The sequence below is a fragment of the Phyllostomus hastatus genome, unplaced genomic scaffold (genome assembly GCF_019186645.2).
Source record: "Phyllostomus hastatus isolate PE091 unplaced genomic scaffold, TTU_PhHast_1.1 phas_contig_304, whole genome shotgun sequence".
Lineage (NCBI taxonomy): Eukaryota > Metazoa > Chordata > Mammalia > Chiroptera > Phyllostomidae > Phyllostomus > Phyllostomus hastatus.
In genome coordinates this window covers 1,267,782-1,278,840 of record NW_025333845.1, presented here as the reverse complement: position 1 = coordinate 1,278,840, position 11,059 = coordinate 1,267,782, and the positions used below count along the sequence as shown (strand labels likewise).

The 11,059-nt window shown below is 36.5% G+C and overlaps 1 protein-coding gene across 1 annotated transcript; it reads right to left on the bottom strand.

Moving 5' to 3' along the window:
- Positions 1-9,158: 9,158 nt before the first annotated feature.
- Positions 9,159-10,124, bottom strand: LOC123819311 (olfactory receptor 52N2). Its single transcript, XM_045839621.1, has one exon. It carries the CDS (start codon positions 10,122-10,124, stop codon positions 9,159-9,161), a length of 966 nt encoding a protein of 321 aa, XP_045695577.1.
- Between the last annotated feature and the right edge of the window lie 935 nt (positions 10,125-11,059).

The following is an 11,059-nucleotide window of genomic DNA, read 5'->3' as shown; positions in this document are numbered from 1 at the left end:
TGCCAAATATTTTAGAATTGTGTTGATTAGTGGAATTTCATGGAGATTGGAGCAGTAGCAGATTTTTAGGTCATTACACATTACATTTTGGACTCATACACAGAGATCCAGCATTTCTTTCCCTGGGATCCAACACCATGTCAGAATTCTGAGATTAGACATTTCTCCTCATGCTGTCCAAGCTCAATGTCCTTTTCTTCTGACCAACATATATTAGGTCCCAAGGGTTGAGGCTACACCTCTGATGAGCAGACTGATTCAAGTAGGAGAATAGAATAGTTGATGTAAAAAGGCTAGAAATCCTCACATACGTAAGTGGATACAGGTTAATAAAGGCAACATAAAAATCTGAGAAGTCATTGGGAAATGGGAGAATAAGAAAAGGGGAAGAAATAGCAGAGAACTAAATAATTTACTACCATATATGACATGATCAACTGTTAACATGATCACTTTCTCAACATTCTTCCAGTATTTAATTTATAAGCCATCCATATCCTGTTTTCATGGTGTTCTACAGGAAACCAACTGCCTCTCTGAGTGACCAACCTGCAGGAGTGCTGAAAGCTTATCAGTCTAACCACTTATTCCCAAGGAATAATCTCTATTTGTTACACTCAGTTTCATCAAAAACCCAGGCCATTTAAACATAAAAGGCTGAAATTTGATACTTTTGAAGATGACACTGCTCATAGGTGAAGAATGTACTTGTAAACACTGCCAAGGTGAATTTTATAAGGAACAACTTTATTCAGAGTGTTTGTATCACTACAAAAATGGTTCATTTAATTTTCCAGGGGTAGCAGTCGCTGGGGGCACACAATTTGTCTTTGTGACAGCTGCTCCCAGACCTGTGGAAGACAGAAGGCATAAAATGACAATTACAAAAGGTTTGGGTATCCTAATGGCAATTATTTATCTTTCTAATGCTTTCATTGGTATGCAGTGGAGTCTGTGTTGGAAGTCAGTATCTCTGATTTGTCATTCAAGTCCTAACTCTAAGGTCCCAGGGGGACCCTTGGCCTGTGATTCACTCAGGGCCACATCAGTAGAATAACTAAACAATTCTAATCTCAAAAGGATAGAGTGCAATACTGTAATATTCATTGTCCTCATCTTCCAGATGGTTCATAGTCTCCTTTAATATCCTCTATTTGCTGTGAACTGATTGGTGCATGAACAACAAACCCCTTAGCAATCATGGGAAAGCCCCTACATCCCAGTGTTTTTGTCATAATACAGTACATTTCATCATATTTGTCTCCTTGATCAGGGAAGCTTGGCCAAGTGAGTTCACTGAATTCATCAGCTTCATGATGGGGAAAGAAGATGGGATATCACAATCAAGTGGTCACATGTATCAGACACTGTGAGCCTCTCTGTCCATGTTTCCATTTAATGAGGGTGGATATCATTCCAGCCACAGTGTGCTAAGAGTGTGCCTCTCAAACTCACGATGAGTCAAGGAATTCACTTTTATGTTTCACTTCACCAGAGCACAGAACAGTGATTTTCAACTGGTGTGTCACAAGAATTTTTAAAACGTGAATACCTGACTATTTAGTCAGTGTCACTGACCTCTTTTGCCTTACACTGTCAAATTTACAAATGACAACAGCCAATGTAACAATAGCCATCTGGTGTAAATAAATAAAAATTATACCTTTTTTCTGTTTTTGTTTTGTTTTGTTTTGTTTTCTTTGTCAGATGCTTAGCTCATTGAACAAATTATGCCAGACAGCATACTGACAAGGCCTTTAGCAAGAAAATGTATTGGAAGACACTTACAAAGAAAGACATAGCAGCAGCAGTGCAGACTCTTTTTTTGTCAATTTTATTCTGGGGTTGTTTACAGATATTTTGTGAGGCCAGATGTCAGCCTCTATGAGAAAAGCCCTGACTGTTGGGCTTTTGGACTTTATTTGAAATCACCCAATCCTTCCCTGGAGTAAGCAGAGACTGGTATCCAAGACAATAAGATGGGCTAGAATATTGGCTTCTAACTATATTATACCACCTCATGTTCATTATTTAGAGGAATCATGATTAAAGTGATTAAGGGACTGGGCTCCAAATGTTGCTGCTACAACAATGTGTCATGTGACAGTCTTGACCACTCACCCATTCCAGCCACTCAGTTTTCAGGGAATGAGAATAAAACGTTTTTTTAAATTATGCCATAAAAACCAAAATAAATAAACCATTAAAATTGATTCATCCAAATAAAATCAAATTGTGCTCTAAATATCATTGTTTAGAAAAGAAAAGAAAAGAAAAGAAAAGAAAAGAAAAGAAAAGAAAAGAAAAGAAAAGGGAAAGGAACAAAAAAAGAAAAGGATTCAATTGGGACAATACTTTTATAAAGTTATATTGGACCAAGGACTTAAAGGCTCTTTTGGCCTTTTTGTGTCCTTATATGGGCTTCTGTTTCTAATCAGGGCTGCATGGGGTGTGTCATTGAGCATGCTAATATATTATAATAAGCATATAATGAGGCTAGGGGATATATTTAAGTGAAATTAGTAACCATAATGGATCAAATTTATTTCTTCTGGTGTTAAGCCATTAATCTGATGGTGGTGGTGGGGTATGTAGTCTTACTATCTTCTTGGCAGTTCCTTATCACAGCTTTTTCACCACATCTCTTAATTTCACACTGATCATTATCTTGTTAGAAAGGAATTGGAAGGAAAATTGAAGCACAAGTATGGACAATCCCCCATAAGGATTTCAATTTTAGAACAAACTCAAAAAAGAAGCTGGCAGCAGTGTGATCAAGAGAGAAGTCATGAGTCATGGCCAAGGCAGCCACTATTGTTCATGGAATGCTTTGGGAGCAAGGCACCTGGCCTCAGGTAGCCAAGAGCTAAACCTCTGACCTTCACACTCTTGTTGGAATGAATTGGAGCTTTGGAAGCAGGAATGGAGGATTCAGCCTGTGTAGCAAAAGCACAATGATAAGGTGTCATTTGAATCCTCTTTGTAGAGTAAAGGACACCTGCTCAAATACATCTTTTTTCTTTATCTGAAGGGCAAAATTTTTAGGGCATACTTTATAAATGCAGGCATTTCCCTCCTCTTAATAGGAATTAAGCCCAATAGTGTCTCATTTTATTTGGTATGTCCCAGTGCAGCTTCAAAGTATAAGAAATCCAATCCCACTTTAATACACCATAAACTTGAGAGGATAAACAGACTTGACAGGAACAGAGAGATTAAAGTGATCTTGCCCATTATACTTCCCACAAAAAGCTACTCCTTTTCCATAAGTTTGATGTCTATATTCCTGTCTTCTATGTTTATTTTATTTTTTTTTATTCACTATGTCTTTCTTAAGGAGGTGGTAGTGAATATACTCATCCTCAACCTTACAAAAAATTAAAAGTGAGAAATCATTACTGTAAGAGTGATTATGTTCAATAGATTGGAATTGCTTACTGCATCCTAAGGAATCCAGAGGAAATCTTACAAAATTACAATGAAATCCTTCAAGCATCACAAGGAGAGAAATCTCTATTGTAATGTTAAACAGTGAGAAAATTCATTTAAAACAAGTACAGTTCATTTTGTCCTTCAAGGCATAAAGAGCCAATGAATTCCTCCCCTTTGGGTAATATCTGTTTGAAATGTTGGAGGAGGTAATAAAAAATAAAACTTTTACTCATATAACCCAGTTAAAATCCAAAGTCTATGGAGATAAAAGAGTGAAATTTTAATTAAACAAAAAGAGGAAAAATGGGGCTAATTTTGGATAAAAAATGATTGACAAAATTAAAAATTGACAAATTTAACTATTTTCTAAATATAACATCTCACACATTCAAATAAGAAACCATATTTATTTCAACCTTTAAAAATGTTTCTTGTGATCTCTTTTATTTTTTTTCATGTTTTAAGCCCCCAAACTTCTTGCCTGGACCACTGAAATATTACTAACTTCAAGTTGTCCTCATTTCTGTTTTGTTTCTTAGATGTGTAGGTATTCAATAATTATTTGTTAAAATTGAATAAATCCAAACCATTTAAATTGACATATAATCTTCTTAATTTTTAGCTGATTCCTAACTCATAATGATTGTTTTATTTGATTATTAATCTTTGTCATTTATTTCCCCCCAACCTGATCCCAGAAGAGGAAAGCTAATATATTTCTTCAATAACACCCAGCTTCATAACTTTTCTCCCTTTTTTTGCTTGGTAGGAGCTCTAGAGTTGGAAACAATGTACATTTGAATTGACTTTCCTTTTTGTTCTGTATATTGATTGTCTTTATGGAGCATTCTCATTCTGTATATGATCCAGGTTGAGCCAAGCTCCACCAGCATGTGTTCTACTTCCCAGTAATGGTAGCCACTATTGACTTTGCTTGTCACATCCAATATTCCTGGGAGTTTGGAAATATTCTAGTTCAGTTTGAGGGTGATCAGTTTTGAGGGTTGCCTCACCGATGATCTTCATCAATATACTCACTGGCTTAGAAATTGCTGTACAGGTCACTATGTTGCCATCTGCATGTGGTCTTCTGTAGCAGAGCCAGAGCCTCCTAGACAGAATCATAAATTTCATTAGGATGCATTCCTGAGGGTATAATCACTGTCATGTTTATTTTTAAACTAGGTGGAAAATTTCAAAATATTTTCCACAGTGGAGGATACCAATCTACACCCTTCACTTAAGGTATGGAAGTTTTCATTGTTCTGTCTTCTCACTAACTGTCCATATTGAAAGATTTTTTAGCACAATTATAGATTTGCCATGTTATGACAGTGAAATTAATTTGCATTTCCATTATTAATGAAGTTTAAAAACCTGTTATTTATTTCCTGGTCATTTAAATTTCTACTTCCAAAAAATGTCTATTAACCTGTGGAACCTGTTGCAAACTGTATTTGTGGGTCACCAGGGCAATTTCAGACTTGCAGTGACACCCCGTTAACTCTACTTCCCTTATCTTGCCCATAAATCAAAACTATATATCCAGTATCTCCAGAGATAAATATGTAAGTTTTCCAGCCCAGTCATAAATTAACTTCATCTTTCAAAAACATTTATTATGTGAAAGCAACACAATTTCCCCTTGAGAATCAGGATAACGATCTTAGTTGAGAAAATGGCACGAGGTATTCATAATGTTTGGGGGAAAACCTCAGATTTTAATTAAATAGGATTACATCTGTGTTTTCCATTAGAAATGAGTCTCTCTTGGGAACTGGGGTCTCCAAACTGCCAAAGTATGAAGATAGGAAAAAGTATTGTGGAAGTTAGTTATGTTGGGAGGAAAACGTTTTCCTTCCTTTCAGGTTTTTTGGCTGGCCTAGTAATTAACATAAAACAGACTAGCAGGAGAAAAACTAGTTTAATTTTGTACATATGAGAACCCCACAAAGACATGAGAGATTCCCCAGCAGTTAGGTGACTGAGGCTTATATATCATTCTGGGCTAAGGAGAAAGAGATAGGGAATAGGGGCCTGGAGTTTCAAAGGGGAGGAAGATAATCCACAGGAAGTTGAGAACAAATGTTAGGTAAACAAATGTTTGCTATGCCATGAAGATAAGTCTTTTATATTTAAAAAGTTATTTTTGGTGATAAGTCTGTTCTTTGTACAGGTCCCCTATCTAAATTCTGTTAGTTAAGAGAGATGTTAAAAGTTCTGCCTGAGTTTGCTGGGCCTTGACAGTCTTCTACTGAAATAATCTACATACCAAGGACATGCTGGGGTGGCCTGCTCTGAATCCTCTTAGTTGTGGCATGTAATAATAGTGAGAGGGTTTACTTCTAGTCCCATCCCTAGTAGGACTAAATAATTGGCTAGTGAGGAGATGGCACCATGAATTGTTTATTAAAGCATGCAACAGATCATGTAGTATAACACCTCCCATTTGCAAGTATTTTCCCAGCTGGCAGCATTACTTATCTTGCATAAGTTTTCTTATTATTCTCGAAGACCATTTCTTTTTGGGTGATGGAGTACATAGCAAACTCCATGAATCTCATAGTTATGACCACATAGTTATAACTATTTTTGTTTGTTTGTTTATTTATTTATTTAAATACTTCATTGTTCTATTACAGTTGTCCCAAATTTTCCCCTTTTGCTTTCCTCCAACCGGCCCACCCCTCACAACTATTTATTTAAAAAATGAGTTATTTGTTCTCAGCATAGTATTATATGTAAGCCACAGGTAAGGATTGTTTGAGTGTATTGTAGACAAATTTGTTTGACATTAATATCCAGTCACATAAAGAAACACCACTCCTACTACTGTTCATATCAGGATGAAGTCTACCAGCAATTGGCTGGCCACTTCCCTTAAAGAAATGGTCTCATGTCAGAATTTCTAGTACTGGCCTTTGCTTTTGAGTTGTTAGATATTCAGCAATAACTGTAGCTAGATCAGTCTGGACCAGGGGAATTACATGTATATGGGCATAAAAAATATGTGTAAGAATATTATTCATAATGACATAAACCTGGAAGGAACTAAATGTCCATTAATGATAGAACAGATTAAAAATGTGTAGGATATTCACATAATAGATTTCTATGCAGCAATAAATGTGGTTGAACCACAGATATGTACAGCAATATGGATTATTCTTAGGTTCAACAACAGAAGCCAGGCCCAAGAGAATATATATCATATGATTCCATTTGTATAAGAATAGATAAAAGAATACATCAAGCTAAATTATAACATTTAGGGATGCATGATAAGCACACAGAAGAGCAAGGATATATTCACATACACAAAATAATATAGTGGTTACTATTTGCAGGGGGCATGGCCGAAAGAGTAGTGAGTAGAACAGCCAGAAGAGTGGCTTCTGGGGGCTGGCAATATTCTACTTCTTGGCCTATGCTGTGGTCACATGAATGTCAACAGTTTATTGAGCTTTATGTAATATTTTGCAAATGTGTTATATTTCATTTATTTTATAAAGTAAAGATTGAAATGAAAGAAACAGTATAGAAGAAAATACAGGAACATATTTTTATTCTAATCATTTCAGATGAGCAAATACTTTATAAACTTGAGATAAAACTTAGTAGTCATTAAAGAAAAGATTGATACATTTGACTCTTTAAAAAAATTCCTTTTGACAAAAATAGCCATAAACAACATCGAGAGAGATTCAAGGGCATAGGAGGATGTGACTCATATCAGGGCAAAGGAAAAAAATACCTAAATAAGTAAAGAGATCTAACAAATCATTGACAATGTCTAATAAAATATCAGCAAAGATTATACATAGCTAGTGCACATAAAACTGAATCAATTATAAGCATGTAGAAGAAGTATGGTTAATTTAATTCAAAATCAGATAACATGTAAATTACAAAGTTATATTGGTTTACCTCTCTAAATGACAAAATACTTGAAAACTTATTGAAACATTATTTAGTGGTTGTAGGGAACAAGTTGATCTTTTACTTAACTCATTGGACTATAAATTGGTAATATCACCTCTCTTAACCTCTCTTAATACAGAGACAATGCTCCATGACCTAGAAATTCCTCCTAGAAATAATTTTTAAGCTTCCAAACAGACATAAAAAATGTCGGTAGTGTGGTTGATTAGGTTCCACTTAAAGGTGAGACCATATGGTATTTGTCTTTCACCACCTGGCTTATTTCACTTAGCATTATGCTCTCCAGTTCCATCCATGCTGTTGCAAAGAAGGGGCTCCTTCTCTCTTTCTGCTTGAACAACAATAAAACAATTAAATAAAAAGAAATAAACACAAAAAGCACAAAGAGTAAAAAAATAAAGAAAAAAATTTGGTAGTATGGGCTAACCAATAAAGATCTGAGGCTGTAAAACAAATTAAAAGTTTATTTGGGATCTTAAAGGGCTTAAATCCAAGATGCAGATTCAAGTAGCAACCCAAACTTTGCTTTAGATAAAACGAGGAAAGGCTAGGTTTAAAAAGGTGAAAACCACAAAATATAATGTTTTTCATGCAAATGAAAGATTGCTGGTTTGGTTACCAGGAATTGGTTAGTCCCAATATGCAAATGAGGGAGGTAAAAACTACAAGGAAAGAAGTTCATATATGTCCATGCAGCAATTGTTGCTCCAGAATGTTTAAGGATCCAGGATGTTTATGGTTGGTCCTTGAGTTGAGTTAGTAACTTAATAGCAGCTCTGAGAACTGAGGCACAAGATGTGCACAGGCCCCGCCTCCTTAACAGCCTCCTGGCTATTTTAAATGACTCTCTTACCAGTGCTTATTTACTTTTGTCTGCTCCCTTCATACTGCATCCATTTTTCATCATCCCTCCTCTTTCTTTCATTTATGTTTCCTTTTGTGTGTCCCTGGCCAGAGTCCAGAATCTGAGCTACCTGAGGCCAGGGATTGTATCATTTCTCTCTCTCTCTCTCTCTCTCTCTCTCATTAAACCCAAGGTATGAGTAATATAACCTAAATAAATATCTCAGAAATGAATGGATGAGTGAATGAGTGATTAAATTATAAACCATACCAATAAATTAATCAATTATTTTGCCTGCCTGACTGGTAATATTATAATGATAAATTTTAGATATAAAATCATGAAAGTCCCAACTGATGAAATGGGAAAAACCAAACTCAGACATGCCTTGAATGAAATGTAGAGTATTTCAAAAAACATTTAGCCAATAATTAAAATTGGAAGATTTCATGAAACCTCTAAATCTAGCTTGTCTTAGAAGATACTGAAACATTTTGCAACACTGGGCCCATGCCATCCCATGGCAATAGCATGCTTGAATGCTTGAATTGAAGAATTTACCCTTTATGGTGAGGGCATGCTTGCCCCATACGGCCACAGCCTCTTCTTACACAGTGCATACACTGACACCAGGCTCCTAACCCTCATTTTCTTATCAGTCTGTTTTCAATGAACATATGAGTCCATAAACCCTTTTGTAAAACATTAAATCTATGAGGAATAGATATGTTCTTTCTTTCTTCTACATTCTCTTCTTTGGCAGATTTTTACACAAAAGAAACATTTCGTTGTATATACTTGCAAATGCTTCAGGAAATCTTGCATTAGAGGACTCATGTTTTCAATACCACCTTTTCACGTCTTTTAGAAATTTATCCTCCACTTCTTCTTCCTTATTTTTTTAACCACCAACCACCCAGCTACATGTTTATTTTATGATTTATTTGTCTTGATTTAGGACAACCTTGTCGCCAAGTAAAAATTTGATTACACCTTCCCGAATCTGTTTGGTTTTGACTCCATAAACAATTGGGTTCATCGTAGGGGGCAATAGCAAGTAAAGGTTGGCCACAATGATGTGTATGTGTTGTGGGATATGGTGTCCTCCAAAACGATGGGTGAAAAAAGTGAAAAGAGCTGGGACATAGGTGATCACAATGGCACAGATATGAGATGTACAGGTGCTGAAGGCTTTATGACGAGCATCTGCGGATGACAGGCTCACGACAGCTCGCAAGATCATAGTGTAAGACACGGAAATACAGCATATGTCAAACACACAAATAAGGAGAGCAACCATCAGACCATAAATAGCATTGATCTTGAAATTGCCACAGGACACCTTGGCAACAGACATGTGGTCACAGTATGTGTGGGGAATGAAGTTGCCATGGCAATAGGGCAGACGCTTGGTGAGAAACGTGAATGGGATGATAAATGTCACACTCCTTAGAAAGGTGGCAAGACCAGCCTTCGCAATGACAGCATTGGTGAAGATGGTGGAGTAACGTAAAGGGTAGCAGATGGCCACATAACGGTCCAGGGCCATGAGCATGAGCACCCCAGACTCCGTCGCGGTCAGCGTGTGGACAAAAAACATCTGGGCCAAACAGGCATTAAAATCAATCTCCTTGAGGTTGAACCAGAATATGCACAGCATATTGGTGACAGTGGTTGTACACAAGGTGACATCTGTGAAAGAAAGCAGGGCCAGGAAGTAGTACATGGGCCGATGCAGGGCCTCCTCATGGCCGATGAGGTAGATGAGCCCACAGTTTCCCAGGACAGCAAGAACGTACATGAAGCAGAATGGCAGGGAGATCCAGATGTGTGCATTTTCCAGCCCGGGAACACCATTCAAGACAAAGAATTTAGGGGTCAGGCTGGAGCTGTTGGCTCCACACATAATGGCTGACAACAGAAGGGCATTTTACTTTCTTTAGAAGTGTTAGTTTCCTGGACAAGGAAATGATTCAAATGAGTAAAGCGTTTGGAAACCAAATGTAAAAGAAACAAACAAATATCCCAATTATATGTTGAATGATAAGTGATTAAATTTCCTTGAAGCCACATTGTCAAGGTTTGTATCCCATGCCTAGTATGTGATAGTGGCAAATTGTTTAGCCATTTTATGCCTCAGTTTTCTCAGTCTAAAATGGGGGGTGATAATTGTACAAGCTCAGAACGTTTTATTGACGGTTTATGTAATCTGTTAAAACTGTGTAGTACATAGTGAATACTCAATAACTATTGGCAGTAATACTACTATTGTTATTACAATACTATTACTATCATTTCCTACCTCAGTATAAAGCATCCCATGTGATCAAACTTACCTTGATTAATATATTAAGGAAATTCAAATGACATAATTCAACACTGCTGTAATTCAAATGCCATTGTGCACTTTAAGATGGGAAAGGTAGCATGAGAGTTTGATAATTGCAGTTACATTGGGTGATTGGTAAATGAACTTTAGAAAGCAAATACTTGTTTCTAGGATCTCCCAGATGAGATAGGGTATGTTGCAGAATAACTGCAGTCAATAAAACCTGCAGAGACTATCAAGAAGAAAGACCACACCTCACTGGATTTATGGCTTAAAACTGGTAGAGACCAGTTTGATCCAACATGGTGACTAGTTTCACCTAACAATAACCCCTAGCCTCATTAAACATTCATTATAACACATCAGCATGCTAAATGACACACTTCCAAAACACTCAGGAGAAATGGAAAGCCCATAAAAAGACACAAAGTGGCTCACAGAGCTCTTCTGAGGAATCTCCACCCTTTTCTTGGGAACATCCTGAATATACTTCCCTGTTATTTAATACCTTA